Source organism: Lonchura striata, chromosome 20, assembly GCF_046129695.1.
Source record: "Lonchura striata isolate bLonStr1 chromosome 20, bLonStr1.mat, whole genome shotgun sequence".
In the NCBI taxonomy this organism is placed as follows: domain Eukaryota; kingdom Metazoa; phylum Chordata; class Aves; order Passeriformes; family Estrildidae; genus Lonchura; species Lonchura striata.
Window position 1 is genome coordinate 4,052,657 of NC_134622.1, and position 24,647 is coordinate 4,077,303.

Consider the following 24,647-nt stretch of genomic DNA (forward strand, 5'->3'; position numbering starts at 1 on the left):
GAGGAAAGAAAAGAGCACCAGGGCAAGAGCATGAAGAACTTAGTTTCTGCTAAATCATGTGTATTACAAGGGATCAATTTTTACACTTGGGTTCTTATTAGAATCCAGAGTCAACACTTGACAAATTTCTGTGGCCACCAGTTTGGGGCCCCTGGAAGCAGCACCTCTGCCTGGTCTGGACCTCACCTGAACAAGAAAGGAGCAGCAATCAAGGTGTGGTTGTACAAACTCCTCTCACAAACAGAAGTATCTCCAACCAGCTCACTGGGCTCAGTGGGCTGGGGCTGGAACAGCTCTTGAGGAGTTCAGCCGAAAGGGACATGCACAGCATAACACATGGGGAATGTTCAGGAAAATCCCAAGATGGGCACAGGAAGGACAGTAAATACTGTCCCCAGCTGTGTGAATACACCAGCTAAAAATGTTGGTGGCAACAGAGACCATGGAGCTTCCAGCAGAGCTCAGTCAGCTCCCAGGGAGAGCCTTTTCCTGCCTTCTTGATGATCCCTCATGTGATCATCAAGAAGTTTTGGGGGCTTTTGGGCAAATTTCTGGCATTTAAGCTTGTGTCACTCTCAATTTTGTAGGACAGTGCACCAAGATGAGATCCATCAGATGGACAGCATTACATCCAAAAACCAGTTTCACCTTAAAAAAATTAAACCCAAAGACTAGGATGTTTAGAGCTCTTGAACTTTGCAAAAAACTTCAAATAAAAAGAAGTGTGAAGGAAACAGGGCTTCATCATCTGAACTATGAAAACAATCATAGGCAGAAAATAAAGCCATTATTGTAATTTCAATGCTTAATAGCACAAGACAGTAAAGCAGTCAGATTAGCAAGTTACATTTTAAGAAAGCTCTTAAGTTAAATAACCAAAGCTGGCTACAGGGGTTTTTCACCAAAAAGATTCTCTGTGGGAGAATAAATTAAATTAGAAACACAACTTACACCTTGCTTTCATGCCTGGCAGAGCACCCTAACACACAAAGATTGTGCCACTGACATGTCTGTGCACACATATCCACTGTGTCAAGAACAGCCAAACTCAACCTACTGTACAGGGAACTGTAAGCACATAAATCTGTGGGGCTCTGCTACTATATTGAGAAGTGATCAGAACTGTTTTTCTAGTCTTACTGAGCCTGCATTCAGCATAGTTCCTGATATCAAGTGTTAGTTAATGGTGAAGTTAATGTCACATTAGTTAATGGTCACATTAACTCTCACAAGCACCTCTGCAATGTGCCTGGGATAAGCAAACCCTTCAGCAGCAAAGCTCAAGCAAAGAAAGGCAGGAAGGCTGCCCAAGGCTGAACAAACAATGCAGCAGGATTTAAAATTGCATTTAGACTCACCATATTTCACTGCAAGAGCAAACACCTTCAAAATTTACTCGGACCAGCAAAAAAATAAAGGACAGTTCATTGGATTCCTGATGCAACACTCTCTTCCCCCAAAAGCCAAAATTTTAGTGGAACTTTACACACCCTTGTTCACTTTAGGTGCCTGTCTGTCTGATAAGCACGTATGCTGAACTACAGAATTGCATCTCAGGGAAACAATATCATTCCAGGCTCCTGAGCAGTGCAGGCAGAAACATCATTATTCTTGAGCATGAGGTGAATTATTCAAAAGTACAGGATGTAAATAAAGAACTGCCTGAAGCTTCACCTTGTTTATTATGGCCACAGTATAGAAACTTGTGTTTTACATGGCTTTCATTACCCACATAGGAAATAATAACCACAGAGCAGTTAATGGGTTGTGGTGCAGCAGCTTTTCAAAGAAGCCAAGAGTAACCATGAGCAAGTTGAACTCATTTCTCTTGGGTTTTACTAACCCATAACTAGATGGCCAGACAGCATCCCAAGCAGTCTAACTAGTCTAAGCTCTGATCCTCCCAGGTAGGTATCTGGTCACCAGCCTTTCAGAAGACAAATGATAGTAATGAACAACTTGACTTCAACCCCATGAGTATCTTAGGACAGCCCAAAAGTGAGAGCAGCTGATGGCACTGCTCTCAGAGACCTGACATCGTCATTGCCACTCTCCAAATATCTCTTACAGCTGAAGGGAAACTCACCCAAGAGGATTGCCAAGAAAGATTTCTGAGCTCTTCCAGCCTACAGGCACCTCAGGAGTTGGTCTATTGGTCTGTGTCACATGGATTTGCTGTTCTGAAGAAGAAAAGTCTCCTTGTTCTAGTCAGACTCCCTAGATAAATGCCAACAAGTTCCAAAAAGTTCACTAAGAAAAAAGTTCCAAGAAACAGCAAACCAAGGGTACACATCTTGGGGATGAAACTGAGAAGAGTTACACAAGGGAAACACACCCAACAGAACAAACTGGGTACTTTCTACTCCAACCCTGCCAGTACCTGCTGATGCCAACCAAGAAGCCACAGGAACTCTCTGAAGGTCACTACTCAGCCTCTAACTCAGGACTCACCTGGAAGCCAGCACCGAGGAAGGCTCTTCCTGCTTGATCCAAGAGGATCTCCCTGTGCTGCTCTGTCCAGAACAGACCTCACTTGCTAGTCAGGACTTCAGCAGCAGCAGCTGCCTTCCCCCTCTCACTGGGACCAGGCTCCAAGACACACAAGCAGTGAGCAGGATCTCCTCCACTCAGGCTTTCCAATTTTACAACCCCATTGTGTTCATTAGCTGGCTCATTCTTTTCGGATTAAATGGGCTTCCTGTAGGTCACAGCTTCCAGGGCTGAGCAACAGCTTGTGAATCAAAGTCACACAGAGCATCCACTAATGCACATCTTATCCAGCTCCAAATCTCTGCTTTCCCTTTGCCCTTCACACAGCCTACACTTTAGCCACCACCATGGCAAGCCTGGTGCTTAGAGCTCTTTCTGCAAGCTCATCCCACCAGTTTCAGGGACCCACACCAACAAGGCATCAGTACTTCACGAGCCAAATTCCTACCAGCCAGGAGCTGGAGAGGTTAAAAGTTTAACTGAAGTTTCAGCCTGTTCACAGGGCTCTTGTTACCGTGTCAATGAAAGCCATGTGTCCAAAATCCCTTGAAGCACAAAGGCTTCTGCAAAAAGGTCATGGATTCTTCCAGCTCTTGGAAACTGCTGTAGGAAGGAGTGAAGAGGAGCTTTGTATAGTACAGAAGCACGAAATCCTTCCTCAAGAAAGCTCTGGAAACCAAAATGGGAGGAAGAGAGCACTTGCTCTGCAGCACCAGCAGGAATAGCTTTCCCTGCAGGATGCTAACATGCTCAGCTTGTGCTACCTTTAAGTCACATCCACTGAACCCATCCATCCCCTCGCTCCCTCCACATCCTTCGACCTCCCACAGCACTCCAGTTGCTCATTTCTTAACACCAGGCAACTGAAACAAAGGGGAAAGGAAACTTGTACCTAAAGGGGAGGAGGGAGAGGAAGGGAAGAGCAGTTCAGCGTGAGAAGCAGCACTCAGTGAGTGCTGCCCCTGTGTTTCCCACTCCCTGCAGAACCCTTTTGTGGTCTGACTGCTCCCAAGACACATGCCAGGCACCACAACTGCCAAAGGACTCAGAAATGCAACAGCCTGTTGTGTTGCCATGGGAATCAGGAGACAAGCAGTTAATTGATGAAATGGAGGCAGACTAGATTTAAAAGAAAGAGGAAAGAAAAAACAACAGCAACAAAACCCAAAAACCTAACAACAAAAAAACCAACACAAAACCACACACACACACACAAAAAAAAAACCCAACCAACCAAAAAACCCCCAACAAAACAATAACAAAAAAAAAACCCTAAAACCACAACCAAACAAAAAAAAAAGAAGATTCCAGAGTAGCATCTTATGTCAGGGAGGAGGCAGAAATGGGCACAAACATTACATTTACAGAAAAGCTTTACCATGGCCCTACAAGAGGCCTTTTTCCTTTTCTATTTTAATTTGCAGAGGTTTTTACCCTCAAACATCACCACATCACAAGCCAGCCTGACATGCAGCAGAGTTGCCTGCCCAATCCCAGCTGTGCTCCCTCTCCATGGCAATCAATAAACTTCTCATCCACTCCCAAGCAACAAAAGGTGCCCCAGCCTGGCAGAGCTGCCACTGGCACGAGACTGAAGACACTTCACCCTCATGTCACTGGCCCCTGCTGTAGATGCCACTGACCTGTGATGGGGCAGCAAGCTGTGCAGTCTGTGAGCATCTCAAAGTGCAGCCTTGCAACCAGACTGGCCAAAAAAACTTTTGGTACCAGCTCTGCTCCTCCCAGCCCGGGCAAGACTTCAGGCCAGTCCTGAGACCAGGGGACTGTAATGCCCATTTGAAGCCAAGATTTTGTCAGCTGGAAAACCCACAGGGGTGCCAGCTCAAAGGAATAAGGTCTGGTTTGACTGCCACAGGGATTGTGCAAGAGCCTTGGAGCACTAGAGCAGCCTGGCTCATGCTTGGTTCAGGGATCAGATGATGAGGTGAGGGTGACACTCAGACACTGTCCCTGCACCAAAAATCTGTGGTGGATGATAATACCCCATCCAACAGCCCACCACCCTGTTGCTATAGGACATGAGAAAGTACAACACGAGCTACTATGATGGCAAGGTAAAAAAGAAGAAGCTTTATTTTTTTGACTCCAACTTTTATACTTTTCCAAAGGTGACAGTGGATTGGAGAGTGAATGGGCCACCTCTCTAAAGACATTGGACAAACCACCAGTACATCAACTTTCTCCACCCCCATGAAGGAATGCAAAACAGTATGTTGTTTATAGAAAACGTGTGGGAAAGTTTTCTAACAGAATGTAAACTCAGAATGCTTTAGAAAATCTTAAGAATCAGGGTGACACCACCCTGCACTGTGAGCTGGAGGACAGCCTGCTCTTGTCCTTACAGCCACGTCACTGTCAGCTCCTGGTGCAGTGGTTTTTACTCATCTATTTACACTGCAGTTACTATGAGCTTCTCTGGGTCTGCAAGGCCATTTCACCTCCAAGCATAACACTGCAGAACCTCACTGGTGGAGAAGAGCTCATCAGAGCTTCCCCTCAGAGGAGGACAGTGCAGAACATCTGCTCCCTACCACCTACAGCAGCTTGTCTACGGGGTAAGAGAGGATGCACAACCTGCTGCACCTCCAGGAGCTGCCAGCTGTGCAGAGGGACAGGGATTCTTCCCTTGGCAGCATCAGCAGCAGACTCCTGTGCCTGCTGCCTCCACAGCTCTCACTGATGGTGAGGCCTTTGCCACGTGGAATTTCTAGGTCACCACATGGGGATTTGAGCTTCTCAAAGCAACCTGGATTACATAAACACGATGCTGTCAGCAATCAGGTGAAAGCCAGCCCGTTGCAACATCAAAATTTAAATTATCGAGCACAGCAATGAAGCAGCTGTTTTCTGCAGGATTTATCACAGCCCTTTCAAACTGCAGGATGAGGCAGAAACAGAGAGGGAAGGGGTACCTGTGAGAAAAGCAATACTTTGCAGACAATAGCCAAGTGCCTGGCAGCACACTGTGGGAGGAAGGAGCCCCAGAGATTTATGGCTGACTTGGAAACAACAGCTGAAAGCTCTGCAAGTTCAAAGCTGAAAAGTTGGGGCTGTGATCTGACACAGAGGCGAGCTCTGCATCTGGCACCCTGAAAATCTACTGCCCTGCTGCTTCCAGGAATAACCCCAATGGCATGGATATGAAAATCTGACACAACTTCAGCATCCCTGTGTTTAGCTCCTTTGAAGAGAGGAGGCATAACCCAGAAATAAAACTGCAATGAGGAGGAAGACAGTAAGAATGAGAATTATGAATGAGAAGCAAAACCGAGTAAGGATCACTGCAGAGATGTCTTGCACTGAATGGAAGGAGATGCCCATTGAGACAAATATTTGCCTCCAAAGAGGCAGCTGGGAAGGGCAGTGAGCCTCACACACAGCCCAGACAAAGGCTTTCTTATAAAGGTCTCATTCAAGATGCTGACTGGTACAAAATCTGCTCTGCCACAGGCGAGACACACATTCTTGGTGCCTGCTAGAGATGGGAGGGATGGAGGAGCTGGGGGGTTACCAGCTATGCTAGATCAAATCCACTATAATTCTGAAAAGAAACAAACAGCAAAGCTATGTATTCATGTGTGAAGATTTAAAGTTTTGTTTTTTTTTTTTTTTAAATAAACAACAATATTCAATAAATATGCAAAGCAGATTGGTTTTGGCAGTACAAGGGAGGAAAGTGAGTATAGAAAATGCACAAGGTTTCTTTCACTGAGGGATAATTACCTTGCAGCATATGGATGGATCTAGTCCTCTCAAAATGGCAGTCTTAATTTTTATGTAATTATTCGTTTTAAAACCATATTCTTTCAACATTCACTTTTCAATACTCCATTTAACATTTTTCAGCCTTAAAACATATATATATATATCATACCTCTGGAGAAGCACACTGTTTTCACCAAAAATAATGAAAACAAAAATCCCACAACAGCTTTGCAAATATAACAAAGATTGGAGCACCCATATCTTCTTCCTCATCTCTAGAAATAACATACAGTCACATTTGCAAAACTAGAATTTCATAAACACCGGGTTAGTATGTTAAAGTAATACAGGGTGTATTACAAAATAACAATCGTCGTTATTCCTTAAATAAACAATAAAATCACTTCAACTAGAGAATATTCCACATAGAAGCATTACTCACTTTACTCACCATAACTTATTCTGACAAGAAAATATAGTTTTCTCTTCAAGCAAGCCCTTAGCTCTAAAGTCTCACTGGGTTTTGCCCCACTAGCCCCATAGCCAAACTGGGTTACCTCGCATTGTGAGTAATGAGAAACTCAAGGGCAGAAAGGAGCATTAGCAAGCAGCCCAGGGTAACCTGTGGGGTGGCCCTGAGAGCAAAAACACCAGCTGGGGAGGGGATACTCACAAGAAGAATTCCTGCATGCACGGAGCTTCCTTCCAGCAGCCCGAGGGAGCGCCCAGCTCCGCGTCCCGGCTGCGGAGCTGCAGGCACACCGTGCTCACCTCTCCACGAAACCAGCACAAAGCTGATCTCTTGGAGTCTTTTCTTCTCAAAGAAGCATGGAGAAGCTCGAGGAGCTCAGCCTGAAGCCCCGTGCCCACAAACCCCAGCACACACACACACACGTGCACAGCTGTGCGAATCTGGAAGGCACAAGTGTGGTTTGGGGCTGCTGTGATGGAAGTGAAGACAGCTGCTCTCAGAGAGCCCAGCCAATGGCAAAAAGAAAGAAAAGGAGGCAGACACAGGTCTTTAATAAGACATTTATAAACGATTTCCCAGGCAGAACACTGGCACCAGCACAGAGAGAGCAACAGCCTTGGGACTGTTCTGAACTGGAGAAATTTATCGTGAGCACCAAACACTGTAAAGAGCAGCCAAGTAAAGCATAGTGCTGTCCCCTCACCAGAAGAACTAAATGACCAGCAAATTTTGAAATTTCACAGCCTTTTTATATATTGGAATTTTGCTCAGGCATCATTTCCACACAAAACCCACTTGGATGGACTCTGGGACCATTCCTCCAGCACCAACTGAGATGAGCAGCCAAGCAGTACATTGCTCAAGCAGGTGCACACAAGAAAGGCCACTGACTTAGTCATTCAGAAATGACAGCATTAACTCAGTCCCAATCAAATGGAGAATAGAAGGCACCAAAAAAAGAGCCTGGCTTTGGCTGGAAGCCAATTATTACTTCCTGATCAGACTGGAGCCAGTTTAGGGGATCCCAGCAGCTCCCCACAGTGGGAACAAGATGCAGGAGAAGTTGCTGTGTGTGCATAACTCGGGGTGTTCACTCATAGGACAGAACCTGAGCAGCCATGCACAAGCAGATTGACAGTACCTCTAACAATCCATGGGAAAGAAACGTTAAATGACTGGAAACAGTCTGGTTGGACTCCAGCTCTGGCACAGACTGCCTGTGGGCACAGTATTTACTCCAGCTACGGAATAAGAATGATAAGCTGTGCTATATCCTCAGAGTGCTCAGTGATCTGGTTACCCCAGCCAGGTCAGGTTAGCTGGAGTGCAGAGCAATATTCCCCCTGGTGTGACAGGTGATGAGCTGTGCCATTCACACCTGTGCTCCCACTGCAGAGGCCCACAGTGGCCCAGCTCAGGCTCAAAGCATCCTTTATTTGGTACATTTGTGCAAATGGAAGCTCAGGCAGCAAGTGCTCTGCTGGCACCATGGAATCTCCCCATGATAAAGGCAAGAGAGCACAGCAGTAAGATCTTCCTCACTCCTCTTCTCTTGACAGATAACCACCTCTCATTTCTGCCTGCTGAATCTCAGAAATGTTTCTTTGCTACAGCCACAAGCTTTTCTCTGACTTTCTAATTGTCCTTTGCTTCCCTCTGGCAGGAGTTGGGAAAATCTTCACAGCAACTGCTCCTTACAAGAGCTGCCAGCCTGCAGCCACAAAAGGCAATTCCTCATGCCCTGTCTGCAGCTACTCTTGAGGGGAGTAGAAAAACTTAACACCTGACATATAAGAATAGGGAGGATGCTTTGTTAGCTCCTTATCTGTGTGCTGGGAGGTTTTCAGTGTGACCAGCTGTGCTGAGAAACAGCAGAGTTTGAGCCACTGGGGTGCTACCAGCAGACAGACAAGCACCAGGCTTTGTCCCCTGTAGTTTTTCCCCCTCCTCAGTGGAAATATGGCATCAGTACAATTGCACCATCTCTGAGTCACCCACCTGAAACAGGGAGATTCCACGGGCCATCTGCAGCACCCCAGGATCCCAGAGGAACTACAGCAGTGCTAAAAATGACCACTCTAAGTGCCAAGCAAACTTGGGCACAACCCTGGGGCTGCACTGTGCTAAACTTTGATTCACCACTCCTGCAGCCATTTATTCCTCCAGCCATACACCCATGCACAGAGCAGGCTGCACAGCACACAATGCACTGATTGTGCTCAGCCCCACGCTGCACAGAATGCAGAGTGTGCAGGGCTGGCTTTGCTTTGCCTAATCTAATAAAAGGAGATTTGAGAGCAGATTAACACTGAGTCATCTACTTCATTCCAAATACCTGGCTTAAACAGCTAAGTATCCAACTCAAAAGGCAATGAGCTGTACATGAACAGGCATCATTTAGTCACCTATTTGCAGTGGATGTCTTTTTTTTTTTCTTTTTTTGAAAGTAAACATGACCATTATCCAGATCTGATCCCAAAATACACGAGCTATGATACAAACACTGATCCCCACAGCAAGAGTTCTCAAACCCAACAGACCTAAGCCTCAGTGACCACCAGAAATGGCATCTTACACCATTGCAGGAGTGGTGGTGGGGAAATGGATGATGTGAAGTGAGAGATCACAGATAAAGCCTGGGAGTTGACAAGTTGAGCTGCACTGAAGACTGAGCACAGGGCCCCACTGGGCACACACTATGCTCCCATTCCCAGTACACCTCAGCAGTATGGTGTACACCTCACTCACATGTGGACTATGACTCTCTCTCATGCCACTTCTTCATCATTTTATGAGATGATCACTTTTAGGCTTTCATCTTCTGAACACCCAGCCAGGACAGAGTCAGCCACTGAAGACGATGCCCCCAAGCCCTTTTGAGGGTTCAGAATTTTCTCAACATCATACCATCTTCACCTGAAACTCTTCTGTTCAAATCTCCATCAAACCCTTCTGATTTCTGGCAAGATTTTTTTTTTTTTCCCCTGAGCAAATACCTCCAAATAAAATATTCTGTAGAAAGCATTTCTGTGAAATAAGTTATAGAGCAATACAAAGGGTTCCTATTGTTTTCAGGGACATGAATCCTACAGAACTGTGCAGATTTAAGTGTGAAATAAGACAAGCATGTGCAGGACAGAAGGTTACCCTAGAGCTCAATGACTGCTCACCCTCAGCCAAATTCCCAAGGCACTGATGTTTACAGACACAACACTTCAGTCAGTGGAAAGGATGAGATGAAGTGGCAACAGGGAGGGAAGCTGCTGTGCCAGGACTGGGAGGACAAAAAGTCAGAAAAATCTGCTGGCCAAGATAATTTCTGCTTTCACCTCTGACTTACAGGATGACATGGGCAAGACCTACTTCTTTGAGTTGTCTTTTGTGCAAAACATGGGTAATACTTGTAATAATTTGTCACAGGCTTCAAGCCTTACAGGAGGTGGTGAGGCATTCAGAGTCTTGAACAGAGAGGTTTCATGAGTGCCTAGGAAGCTTTTAATTACAGAAAGTGAGAATGACTTACAGCTCCTGCTTGGTAGGAATTCCTCAAGCAGACTGGGAACAGTCCTGCAGCAGAGTTAACTCCTGCACAACACTGCCCTACAACGGAGTACTGGCACTGCACGACCTCACACAAATTAACTCCTGAACCTTGGTGCAGCTTCAGCTTTTAAGAGGTACTCATGGCTAAGTTCATCACTGCCTTCCTCTGAGACCATTTAAAAGTTCCCATTCACAGACATTTCCTTTCTCACAAAGAATTCTGCAAACACATGCATGGAGTGAAGCACTCTGCTGCATCCTCTGGTCCACAGTCCAGACGTAGCACCCAGGACACACATTTACTGTGCTGGAGAACAGCATTGCCAAACACATTTTGTAGCAGAGACCAGAACTGTATTTTGAATAGAGCTGCTGAAGTCACAGACAGCTCAATATTGACAACTCTTATTGTTTCAGAGTGAGTGTTGTGATCACCAGTGTTTTCCTACGGTTCTCACTCCTGCATAAGAACCAGTTTCACTCTTTTATGGGAACAGGATATTAATTTACTTACTAGCATCTTCATTAAAAAGTAAATATCCTACTGAACTTAAAATAAATAGAGAATAATATTTGTATTCTAAACGTTTTAAGGCTTTTGTGGAGTTCAAGTCACCTTCCTTGCTTAAAAGGAAGATGCTCACATGCAGGGTCAGTGTGTGATGGTTAACTCCAACCTATTGCAAATATTCTGTACCAACAGTCTGATGCCACTTTAATTCTGCACACTCTCATCCCAAATCCATCTATAGCAAAGGGACTCTTGCCTTTAATTTCAATGAATACTGGCTGAGGCCTTTAATGATTAATCTGCTCTAGCTGGATTAGTGCAATTGTTGGAGGCAGAACATGCAGGAGCAGATCCCTCCTGCATCCCTACCCCAATGGGCCTAAGCACAACCACAGTGATGCTACTGCATACTTACCCCAGCCCAGCTGAATAGGATCCAGTTCATTATATTCCAGCCTCCATAAGCTGAACATCTGTGGGAAAGCAGATTTTCTTTCCCTGCTGCTCTGTGAAGAGCTACAGAGAGAGAGAGCAGGAGGGCGTCTGACCTCCATATGTCTTTGGTGTGTGCCTCATCCACAATGAACAAGCTGAATATTAAGGATTAACTACATCAAATCCTTCTAAGAGCATCTAATCATTAAGACAATTAAAATCAGACTCACAGTTATCTCTATGTTACCTGTAAAGCTGATAAAACTAAGATTGATTCAATGCCATTTTATATTGTTTGGCATGCACTGAATCACTTCTTGGGAGAGGAAAGCCACCAAAGGTATTTCTTCCCTTTAGGAGGGGAACCAGCAAGGGTGAAACCCAACTTCAGAAACCCCAGTACAAAAGGTATTTCAGAGTGCAGCAGGGCAGGCAGAGCAGCTCAGGAAAGTATGTATGAGCTGAATACAAGCCCTGTGCAAAGAGTCCAGTGGTTGGTCCACAACCAAGCCAGAAAGCTTTGGCATAGGATATGCCATGAGGATGAGAACAAATATGCAGGGTCTCATGAGTGACTGGATTTGTATGGAGGGACATAACCACCACCCAGGGCACTGCAGCCAAGCCCCCAGCAGCAATGGGGGGCACACTCAGCCTCCAATGATCCCCCAGCAGAGCTGCTCCCATGGTTGCTGCACTTCCACTCCTCAGCTGTACCTCATCCTGGATCAGCAAAACAGCAACTCTCATTTGCAGTTTTTCCTCTTCAGCCCCTAAAAACAATCTGGCTTTCTTTCAGATACCTGTTAACTCCAGGTGACTGCCTGTGCAGACCTGGATCCTGCAGCTCTGGCTGCCAATGGAGTGCTGACCTGCTGCCACTGCAAGAGGCATTTGATCCTCAAACACCTCCCTGGCACCTCGACCTCCTCATTCCCCAAGGAACTGAAGACACTGTGCACACAGAGCCATTAACATAAAGCAAGAGCTAATCAAACTTCACCACCACCAGTGACTCGTTTCCAGCAGCATCATTAATCCCAGGCTTGCAGCATGGATTTAATTGAGGACAGCACTCAGATGGGAGCTGACAATACTGATCACTCCATGAGGCCTGATGCAAAACAGCAAAACTAAATGTTTGCTAGAAATAATAGCAGCCTCTGGCCCCGTGATGTGGGGGCTTCTCTCTCAATTCACCAGCACACAACACCCCAAGTTAATACTAATCAAGAGGCACAAAGCCTTTGAGCAGACAAGAATTAGGTCCCAATGTCTGTGCCAGTCAATCAGCTGCTCCGGAAATTACAATCCTATTTATTTTGTTGCAGGTAACACAGTGGTTTAGTGTCTTTAATATTTATTTGGGAATTAGAATTAATACAAAATTGGTACAAAAATTAGAGCATCTCAGCAGTTTTTTGCAGCTTTAAAAAAAAAAAAGCCTGTGTTAAAACACCACCAAACCACCAATAATTACCTGAGAACCACCTCCCCAAGTTCTCTCTTAATACTGAGCCATAAATTCCCCAGGAAGGACACCATCCTTCCCTCTGTTTTTTTCCACAGAAAATTCTAGAAGCAACAGAAATAGTTTCTTATTGCTATGCATCGAGCCAATTTAACTTAAAAAACATGCTGAGAAACTCGGGGGGCAAACAACTGATTTCCAATTTAATTTACCAAGATGTTGCTGTTAATACTGTGGCAGGCAAATAAAAAGGAATGAAGATTTTCCACTGGGAAAGGCAAGAGCAAGGTGGTAAATGCACAAGTGGTGGTGAGATTGAGGGTCCTCCAGCAGAACTGAGGCAGGTACAGATCAAAAGACACCTGGCCACAGAATTGCTGAGTCTCACACTAGAAGCAGCCCCGAGAACATAATTTTTAAAAAAAATTTTCTTGTCTAGAAATGTGATTAACCCCCTCATGCAAACTCAGTCCCAGGGCACAGCAGTAAGTGTCCCCCAGCAGGGACCAGCCCCAGCCATCAGTACCCAAACCCCAAATGCAAGTGAGTAGGACCCAATACCCAGCTCAGGCTTATCAAATCCTCATTACAGCATATTTCAGTTTAATTACCCTATGGAGCCAGTCATCCCATTCTCTTTAATGGTCCTGGGAATGTTCCAGTCTGCTTCACTCTTATTTTTTAGTGAACAAAGGCAACACACAGTGTTTGCAGAAGCAGACACTATGCCAACATTATTAGCCTTGTGCATTTATTCTTCATGAAAAATAATGCATGCACACTTATATGAAAACAAGAAGGCATTGCTAGGCTCCCAGCAATATGCTGTATAGTTTAGCTCTCAAAGCACAGTTTTTGGTAATAAAACTAGGTAACTGCTGAAAAACCTTTTTGATATTGTTAGCATGCCTAAATATGAAATTCTTGTGGCAGATACTTGCACTTGCCCATTCAGAAAGACAGGATCCATCTGTAAAACCTAAGGTCTATGCTGGATCCTGACTGGATGCTGAAGTCTCACAGAAAACTTAATAAGTTTGGGCTTTTTTTTTGCCTCCAGCACTGAAGTCTCAGTGTTGCCCAGCTCCATCTGCACATACAAATATTTCTTTTGTCCTCTATCTTTTGCTAGATTTTTTTAATTGAACAAGAGATTTATGAACTATAAACAAACACTGGAGCCAGCTGACAGCCAAATGAAGTATGAAAGGCAAATTTCTCCTCCAACCACGTTACTCTAACACTGCTCTGAGCAGACAAAACCCACTCTGAAATGTGAATGCTTCTCTTCCCAGCAGCTTTCACCTGTTCCACCAGCTGGGAGGGCTCTGTGAGCCCATTCATCACAGCTTCCATTCTCTCTCCATCTTGCAAAAGCAGGCTCTTCCATTAGGAGGGTGGGAAAGGAACTGAGGCACACGAGCTTTGTAACAAGAAATCCAAATATTATATAGAGCCCTTTGCCCTCGACCCACACCTTTAGCACAGAAACCTCTCTTCAATGTGGGGTCAAGAGCAGTGACTTTCCTCACTTGAAATATGGGAAATAAGCCAAGACATTTGTGGGAAATCCTCTCCTAAGGCAGCTAGAGATGAATTTTCAGTCTGGTTATGGAAAATAGTTACTGCAAAGCAGTAGAACTTATTTTTTCCATTGTTCCAGCTTTAGAGGAGAGAAAGGAGGAGAATAACCAGCATGGACATTACTCAGGGCTAATTTCTTCCAGGAGTCCACGTCAGCTGCCCACTGACTTTCAGTGGAAATTGCAATTTCTGTTTTTAAAAAAAAAACCACAACCACAGCAAGCCAACGTACCTAACCCAAACCACCACCACAAAAGCTCTTAACTCTAATGGCTCTGTGACAGCACCAGCTCAGGTGAGGAGACACAACAACTCTCCACTCAAGGAAGTTCAAAGAGGACACAGGACATTCCATGAGCAGAACTGACTCTGAATATGTTTTCAGGAAAAATAACTCTGATGCAGCATGTGTGACAAGCTGGCTCAGTGTGACTGCAGCACGTTTGGACTCTACAGAAACCTACAGCCATGAATTGTGGAATTCTATAGAAATGCACACACAGCATCTCCCATCTGCATCGACCCTTTTTCTGGTACATAAGATGTGAGCTGTCAAAAGTACATGGAAATGCTGAAGAGGAATCTCCATGCCTGAGAAAGGAAGAGAGAAATGAGAGACAGATAAGAGACACTTGACTCTCTACAAAAGAATATAAACAGAACACTGGGGAAAAGAGAAAGGAGAAATCAAAGCAACTTTGTGTATTTCAGAGTAAGAATAAAGGGAAGTACCTCCACTTGCACTTGTGCAGACAAGATTGATAAACTTATGGGAGGATCAAAGTGGGAAGCTTTTAAAAATTCATTTGCAGCTAATGGCTCTGACATATCTTAGGCACAACTGGAGAACAGGCATCTTCTCTTAACATGCAATCTGAAAGATAAAATTCCCTTTTGGGGTCTTTCTGAGCCAGCCCCAAGCTCCCAGAGCCAAGGAACATCTCAGAGGCAACAGACTGGGCATTGCTGGAGTTTAATTCTGTGCTTTGTTAGATTTATGGTTCTTTTCTGCAACTACATTTCAGGATATTTGAGATTTCTATCCTCCACCAAGGTAGCAAATTCACACAGATGAGTGTTGCAGCTCTGTATTTTATAACCCAAACCACTCAGGTTTTCTTCCATCAAGCACCAGAAAATGCAGGCATTTCCTTTGGCTTTTCTGGCAGGAGGTGGGTAAGTGCAGAGGCAAGGAGTAAGGCAGGAGTTCAGGGGCTTGTAATGAAATTTTGTGGAGTCAGGAAAACCTTGTCAGCCTCCCAGGAACCACTTTCAGTGCATACAGGTCATGGAGCTCATGGTTTCTCTGCAGGACTTCTCAAACACCTCACACAGAGACTCCTTCATACAACTTTAGGACCTCATATAAAGTCTAGTGGCCGAGATCTGATTAATCCAGGAAACGTAATGAAATCCAGCTTCCATTGCCATCTACCAGATTCTTTGGCTGCAGGCATCCCCAAAAAATCACATCAGTGCCTGCTATGGGCAGGGTTTCAGTGATGTGGACACTTGGCTCTGGAACAGAATTAAACCAATTTAACACAAAAAAAGAGTATTTTCTCTTGTACTTTTCCCCTTCCAAAGGCTGAATCCCATGACTGTGCTGTGGCTGAGCCCCACAGCCAGCACAGATGCTGCTGCTCTCAGAGAAGGACATATAGGTAAGTCAGCAGGATTTTGGGATGCACACTTTGCTCACAGATTATCTTTGGAAAGGAGAGGAGCAAGAGGCAGCTGGCCAGACTTTTGGAGAGGCCTGCAGGAGGAAGAGCAGGTGCAGGCCATGCAGGGACACAGCTCTGGAGCAGGACTCTGAGCAAGAAGGTGCCAGAGATAACACTGCAGCCCATGCTGGGCTCTTATACACCCAGCCCACGTTGTTGAAGTAACCCCACTGTGCTCTGTTCTCACCTTCCAGGTAGGAATGGCTCCGTGCTGGGATTGCTCCACCAGTTCCAAGAGCCTCCTGTGCTGTCCTGAGAGGCAGAGGAGCAGCAGTACATCTGTCACACAGCACCAACCCATCATCACAAGACTTCTCCCCTTCTCCATGCCCACTTTTTCCAGGAATAAAACTCACAACTCCTGAGCAAAAGGTCAGACTTCATTTGGAGCCACAGAGGGTGCTTGGCTGCACATCCCTTGGTGACAGATGGCTGAACAAGGCACAAAGCAACTCCAGCAAACAGGCACTGCATTCAGCCCAGAGTTGCCTTGACCCTGCCACTGCCTGACCCTTTCATAGCACAAGACACACATCAACTGTGCCTGCTGAGATGCCACTCCAAAGCTTCTGGGGGGAAGAGAGGCCTCAGATCTTTTCCCTCATTTTAATGGTTTTCATGTGATTAAAATCACCTGAAAGCAACTCCACAACACGCTGCAATTATAAATGCAGACCAAAGCACCTTGAGAGAGTCACAACAGGGAGTTACAGAGGCACATCACTGGAGTTCAGGGTCATTCCAAAATCACAGTTGAGGGCATGGAGAAACAAGGGGGAAATTCAGAAATACAGGGTCAGAAGAATAACTTCAAAATACACAGCCAAACCTATCAAACTTTTTCCTTGTCAATCTATGCTTTCCTCCAGGAAACAAATAAAGGGATATTTCAGTATCTTAGATTTGGGCACAAAATAAAGAAATCAGGCTTTCTAATATTAAAACCCATTTACACAAAACTGCAATCCAAACATTTGTTAACACCCACACATAAGGCCACGTTCTCAGCAAGGGAAGAGCAGCTCCTTTTCAATCCCTGCAGTTCTGTATCACACCAGAGGATCTGGAACTCTGCCCATGACCTCAAGCAGATAGACCCCCCCCAAAAAAAGGGGCAGATGTGCAAAAAGCCAAGTTAGAGCTGTGGTTCTTACAATACTGTTTGGGGAAAGAATTTACAGTGGCAGAGGTTATACATACACTATTGGCCACTGGCAGAAGAGAGAGCTCAGCTGGAAGAATCCATGAGCAAAGCACAGCCCTTGATGTGTAATAAGGGAGCAAAGTCAGTGCCTCAGCAGCAAATAGAGTCTGTGTGAACATCCTGTGCAGAGGCTGTGCCTTAATCACCATCCCAATGTGCTCAGGCACAACAGGAACCTAAGAGAGGGGTATTTTTTTTTTATTAAATAATTAACACTTCTACATTACTCTGACAAGAGACAGCATTGTCTGGTGACCCTCATTTTGCAGCATTAGTATCCCAGACTAATTTGTCTGAGCATGCTAAAGCAAATTTTGACCAATATTATGCCCTTGATTAAAAATGCTGCCTGAAAGGTAAAAAGTTTTCCTGATTCTGCTAAATGTTCTATATTTAGGAGACTGAAACACACAGCAAAGTAACCAGGCATGTAGGAAGTGGCCTGAATTATAAGGACAAGATCTTGGCAGATCTAAAGAAGCAACCAGTGACCTTCTCAAATGAAAGTGTAATATAGTGAAAGTACAAGTTTTGATAGAATATACATCCTGATGTGTTTCCCCAGAAGCAAGAAGAAAGCCTTTTTTAACAAAGTGAAATGAAAAACACAACATGCAAAACTCCCATCTTGAATATTTACTAAATTACATATAATTTTTAAAAACCTATCAGCAAATAAGCCAGAAAAATGAATCCTAAGCAAAACACACCCTCAGCTGCTATTGAACTGTTAATTATACTGATAAGGGCAGTCTGCATAGCTTCTGTATACACTGGATATAGATCAACAACAGCAAGATGTGTAGGTATGTGAAGGTAAGTCATTACTCAAATCTTAGGGCTTCAAATGCTTCTGTTTAAACAAAGGCACTAATTTGACATAAACACACAGCCCAAATCACCTTAAGTGCTCAGTTATTACTCCTACATCCTCACAGGCCAATAGCAATGGCTACAGGGCAGTGTTTAAGGTGATGGGGAGGTTCCCATCTGCCCAATGTCAGCCCTTCCCCTGTCAGTGTCTGCACAGGCACCTCTGTCAGCCCTAAACATCAGGGGATCCATCTGCCTCCCACCCACTGCACAACCAGCTCTGTGCACGACTTGGGAGAGGGAGCCCATTCATCCACCCTCTTACACTTGTTTTTAATCCATCAAGCCACATACAAGGGGGGAATTTCACATCCCAGGGAACACTGGCTCCACCAGCCCACTGCCTCCACGCCAGGCAATCCCTGGGCAGCTCCTGGCCCTGCATGGAGCCTTTACCTTCTTTGGAGGCAGAGGTGGCAGCAGCCGTGGTGGTCCCTGCCGCCCGTCCCACGGGGCTGGAGTGCTTCCCAGCCCTGCCTGGGATTTTAAGTCCACTTGGTTTCAGCATGATTGCTCTCCTGGATCTCGGGCTCCTGTGGCCAGGGTCTCAAGAGCTGTCCCAGTGTCACTGCTCAGGCCTCTGGATGGTGCATCTCTTCTTCCATGGTCACACACCTGGGAGAGAAGAGCACAAAGAAATCAGATCGAGGATGAGTGGGAGAGCATGGACCAGGCTCCCAAAAAGCTCTGTCCTCACAGCCCTAGAGGAGTCAGAACCTTTCATTTCTTCTCCTACAAAACAAGGGTGGTCATTTCCCTCATCTCCCACCTTCATGTTACTTTTTTTTTATCGATATCAAAGTCGTGGGCCAAAGGTGAAAATTCCCAGAGCCATTCAACAAGAATTTAAATACAGTTTAGGATTTGAGCAACTGGAATGGTTTTGACTGGTTTTAAATTCTAAAGCCTCAGTTCAGCACCTGCCAAGCCTCTGTTGTGCTGTCAGAACCCTGACAAAAGGCACCACCCTTCATGCACAGCCCTGAGTCCCACCAGCCTTCAGGGCAGCCTCTCCAAACTGGCAGGGAAGGAAGGATGAAGCCAGTGCCTGAGATGGCATTTTCAGCTCCTTTCCTTAAAAACAAATCCAAAAACTATCACAGAAAAAAGGGCATTTGATCCTATGGATTTACAAGAAAATTTGAAGAAAAAAAAACAAAAAAACCCCAAGATTTCATTAAAATTAAACATAACTCTACCAACATCATCAGTGAAGTCACAATCCTTCTTTATGTCATTCCCTTTCCCAGGAGGCAAATGGAATAAAACCTCCAAATTCCTTGCAAGGATGTTGCATCAACAAGCACAATCTTATGACAAGAAAGGAAAAATAAAGGAAATGACTAAGTTGTGTCAAAAAAAAAAAAAAAAAAAAAAAAAAAAAAAAAAGCAGTAACATTCCTAATGGATAAAGAAAAATAGTTTAAAAATTGAGCCTATCAGCCAAAAGGAAGCTGAGGCTGGGAGTCAGCAGGCTAGGATGTGGAGGGAAAAAGGAGGCAGCAGAGCAAACCAGGGACAATGCCAATGCCAACCTAACAGCAAGGAGAGCAATCCAAGGACCAGCCAGAAGCTGGGGACTGCTTGCTGGGCAAAGAGGCAGCACCCCTGAGAATCAAAGATTTACAGATGCTGCAAGGAGGGAATTGCAATAACAGGATGGGAAATGATTAAGGCATGAGTAAGGACTTGAACACAGGCTGGGTCAGAGCGAGCAGAGGGCTGGCAGGGCTCCAGGGAAAAGCTGCAAGCAGACACAGAGGAGGGAAAACCACAAGGAGAATTCCAAAGCTGTATTCCTGAGGGCTCACAAATATCTAAAACACCAAAGTGCAGTAAGAGTCAGTCATCCTACATCAGCTTAAAGAGACAAAGGAAGGAGGGAGCAGCAGAGGCATCCTGGGGAGGGAGCCTGAGCAACAAACTGAGGGATCAAGGCTTTTTCCCCACGTGCCCATAAAGGTGTTCAACACCTGGGGTGGATTCAGACACCTGCAGATATTCACCTCACACAGAAGCCAGGGCTGGATGCTCCAATCACAGCAGAAAAAACAGACAAGAGCAAAAAGCTCTTCTTAAGGAAGAGAAAAAACCCAGACTTTCTGCAGCAGAGCTGGAGAGGAACAGCTGTCAGAGCTGGACAGGAGGCTGCAGCTTCCACCTCTGTTCAGCATAAAATAGGGAGAGAAGGACCTGAATCTGCAGGTGAGAAACACTGATCAGCCAGGTTCCTGTTATCAGATGTGGCATCTCCCACCCACTCCATCTCATACCACACATTTGCCCAGGGCTGGCTTTGATTTTGCAGACAAACTTGATTTCTAACTCATCTGCTGGCAGGTGATGTGCTTGAGCTGAAGATCTCCACCCATCACCTCCAGCCTGAAAGTTTGCCCTCTTCACAACACGACCTTACTCCTGAATTGACTCATTATTTGCTCCTACACTTTGGTTACAAGGCTGATGGTGTACTCAGGATTAAGCAGCCTGGAGCTGCTGATGCTTCCACACAGCTGGTTGAATTAACCAGGAATGTGGATAAGATCATAAAAAGACACTGGGAAGGAAAAAACAGCAGTAGGGAAGAATTTAAGTAGGAAAAGGTGACAGAAGAATAAAAGGATTTTACAGTTTTTCAATCTTCTGATAGAGAGCATCTCTGGATCCTTAACTTTGCAGCCAGAACCATATAAACTTTAGCGAACAGTCAATTTAGTGTGTTCCTCTATTTTGCTGCTCATCTTTGAGGAAACAGGAACTTCAGTTCATCCTCTCTCCACATCTCATTATCCCTAAAGATCAGCTGTCCACTCCCATCACAGGATATTGTGATTTTCTGCTTCTTCTCAGGACAACTGGATATTTTTACACTGGGGAGAGAAACAACAGGAAGTATATTCCCACCACTTAAATATTTCTGCCAGAAATCTTTACACAAACACATTTGCTTTCAACACACTAATGCTAAACCCAAATGAACTCCACAGGCTGCTAATCTTGCTCCCCTTGGAACAGAGAGATGCTTTTATCCTGAAATAAAACCAGTTCATGGTCACACTCACTGGGGTCACAGATTCAAAAACTTCTCAGATCCACTGGGAGCCCCAGCAGGTCCCCTGTGCCCACTGCATGCCAGCTTCTGGGGAGGCTCTGATGGGCAAACTCACCTGAAGTGCCACTGGCACAAGCTGCAGCCTCAGCACACCCCTGCACATTCACCATCACACAGGAAAATAAGGATAAAGTGGAGCAAATTTTACTATAAATGCAGTTTGCCAGTAATACACAGATAAAAATAAATGTCTGGGATGCTTTTAAGGAAGTCTGTACGTGCTGCTAGGGACAGATACTCCTCCTCTGTCAGCAGGCTCCCACCCCACTTCAACACAAATATATATGAGCGGATTTTTAGGAAGCTCTGAACACTGAGCTCTTCCCATGAGCTCATCTTCACCACCCAGAGCAATGCTGCCTGAGCCATCCTGGTCCCACTTTAGTTCCTGGCTGAGTGATGCAGCTTTTATACTGCAGAAATCTCCTTGGCCTGGGACACAGGCCAGTATCTCCACAGGGCACTGCCCTGCTCCATTAGAGATAACAACGTGCTCTGAGCTCCCATACAGAACCCTCAGCTTCCCAACAGGCTCTATTAGCAGAGCCCTCCTGAAAAACCTGTTTCCAGCTCTTCCAAAAAATTTGCTTCCAGCAGTAGAGGCTGAACGCAGGCAGATATGTGGTGTAACAAACACATGAGCCATCCATCTTTCCCTGATACTGAAATCAGCCAGAATAGTCTTTAAGCTCTGTCCAGAAACTTCAAAGGAACGCAAAATTTCTATTCTCTATGTGATTTACCATTCCTGTATTCCACCCCATATAACCTGTACAAGCTGTACGATTTGCCTTGTTGCAAAACTTCATGGAAATGTGACTTTCTGCAGATACACTATAAAAAAAAACCCCGTTTCCTCCTATTCTCTATGTTATTTATCATTCCTACTCCCCGTATTACCTGCACAAGCTGTACCTCTGCCTTCCTGCAAAACTCCATGGAAATGTGACTTTCTGCAGACACAGTGTAAAGAAAACCCCATCTGCTCCTCTGGATGCAACCAGCTCTGCTTATTTTGTTTTTATTTCTTTTACCAGATCTCACAAACAAGCATTTTCTAGATCTCTGCTAGATTCTTCCTGCAGTCTTTCCACACCAGGATGAATGGTTCTGTCTGTTCCCAGAACCAAGAAAAGCATCCCAGGAATGCACAACACGAAACTCGGCTTCAAACAACCAAAATATTCTCTTCCCCATCTTTCCACCAGAAAAGGGGACAGCTGAATGTGAGTCACATAGGCTCAGATTCAGAAAGGGGAAGTGTCTGGGGTGATTTTATGATGATACTTTATGCACACATCTGCTCTATGCCCAGAATGTTGGTGGTATTGTTGAGAGGGACCTGGGACTGTGAGCTCATTCAGTCCAGCGTGCTCACGCCTTGTTCCTTGTGCTGGATTGGGTTTTTGCAAGCTTGAAGCAAAAAAGAGGTTTTCCCTTTCCTTCCCCTCGCCTGCAGGCTGTGCCAGGAATCCTCCTTTTTGTTGGTTTGGTTGGTTTTTTTTCCAGACACCTCAGAGGAGCTGAACCACCACGAGAACGGGCATTAAAACCTACCAACTCTGGCTGCTGTGAGGAGACCCATGCCAAAACTCAGCAGGTTTCTCAGCTGCTCTGCTCCAGCCTGAACTCCTTTCCTTCCCACAGACAAAGGGACCCTTCACATTTTCCAGACCATGCAGTCAGCCCTGTCTTCTTCTTGCCCAGGCATTTTTGACTTTTTTTGTTCTGCTGTGGGTGGGTAAGTTTCTGGGAGTTCATATCTGGCATTTATTCAATCCTATACCCTCCCTCCCATTGGTTTTTTTTTTGTTTTGGTTTTTTGGGTTTTTTTTTTTTTTTTTTTTTTTTTTTTTTTTTTTGTTAATAAACAGTTTTGGGGCTTTTTTCCACTAGTATAAATTTCTCTCATTGGCAGAAGAAAAGGGTGTTACTAGAGGCGTTTTCTCTTTAGAGGAAATGTTCGTTCCAGAATGTAATCTCCTGAAATTTGTCTCCAAAACTGAGATGGGAACTGTTCTCAACTAAATACAGATGTACAGCCAAGAAATACCTTCCACCAGGAGCAATACATCTGGATATACCTGGCCAGCAGCACAGATAATTGCATCAGAGCAGCACCCATTAAAAACAAACAATTGGATGTGCTCAGAGTCAATTATTTCATAAATGTGGTAGAGAAAAACCACAAACTAAGGTCTGGAAGAGAAAGTCTTTGGCAATACAGCTTATCCACAGACAGCTCCTCTGTTTCACCCATCCCTCCTACCCTCAGGAAGGCACAGGAGCACCTGCTTGCTTGCCAGATGGAATAACATCCACTCAGGATGGCAATAAGTGCAAAGCAGACACCCAGGCCCAGCACACGCCCCAGAGGAAAGCCCTCATGGGTAGACACAAAATAAGGATCTCTTCACCTCGACTTACAACACCTGCAAGACACAGGAACATGTTTCCAGACACCAGCCTGAGCTGGCCTGAATCCCATCCTGTGCCTGGTGCTTCCTTCTGGCTGGGTCTGGATGTAAGAAGTGTTTACCCAACGAGACGCCCTGGGCAAGGCATGGAGATTCCACTGTAAGAGCAGACCCATGTAGAATTCCAGCCAGCTGTACCTGAATACTGCTCTAACACTTTGGTCTGGATTTAGGTTTCTAATTTTCTAAACTTGAAAATTCACATGTAAGAAATTAAATTTGAATTTTTCAGTCAGAGATGCACAGACCTTTTTAGGGATGAGGCCTATAGGAAAAAAAAGTAAAGAACAACATTTAATTATCAGACTGAGGGAAATCAACATTATCATGTTGTCTGAAAGGTTAATTATAACAACAACGCAGAGAAGCAGGACAACATGGTTTTCTAAAATAATTTTGACTTAATGCAAATAATCAGTGACTTCGGAGCCATCTATTTGGATAGGGAAAGGTTAGGACACGAAGGTCTCTGTTTTTACCTACTGCCATCTAAGATGACTTTTTGAGAATCAATTGCTTGTGCCATTATTGAAACACTATTCCATCCTTGTTCACGTTCATGCTAGAGATGAGGAACACCAGGGTTTGGGATGCAGCACGTTTGCAAGTGGAATTTCAGCCCTTTTCAGGGCTACCCTGCCTCAATCAACACGAACACTCTTTGCATCAGCCTCAAAGGAGTTTCATCCCCTGATCTCTGTCATTCTCTTCATAATCAATGAGTTTCATCCTCTGACTTTTGTCAGAGCCTCTGAGACTCTGGGTGAGAGCAAACCCACCTTAGAACAGCCCTGGAGCCACCCCTGCTTCCCTTCTGAAAACACCACAGCTGAGGGCAGAGACCTTCAGCATCAGGCACTGATGTAAATGTTCAGTATGTGAAGCTCAACATCTCCCTGAAGATAAAATGCTAGAGAAGAAATTGATCCCCTGATCACTGGGGGAGCTCTTCACTCACTTCAATAAGCACACAGAATAAAGGGAAAAAGCTTTCAGAGCCAAGTCTGGTATTCCTTTATTAG

The 24,647-nt window shown here is 45.0% G+C and overlaps 1 protein-coding gene across 4 annotated transcripts in view; it reads right to left on the reverse strand.

The window, feature by feature from the left end:
- The window catches only part of CLIP2 (CAP-Gly domain containing linker protein 2), a 75,882-nt gene that overhangs the window by 41,749 nt on the left and 9,486 nt on the right, over positions 1-24,647 (reverse strand). For all 4 annotated transcript variants that reach the window (XM_021551041.3, XM_021551042.2, XM_021551039.2 and 1 more), the window contains exon 2: positions 18,433-18,651. In XM_021551041.3, the coding sequence (XP_021406716.1) occupies positions 18,433-18,544 (112 nt within the window). In that variant the 5' untranslated portion in view covers positions 18,545-18,651. The remainder of the gene's footprint in view (positions 1-18,432; positions 18,652-24,647) is intronic.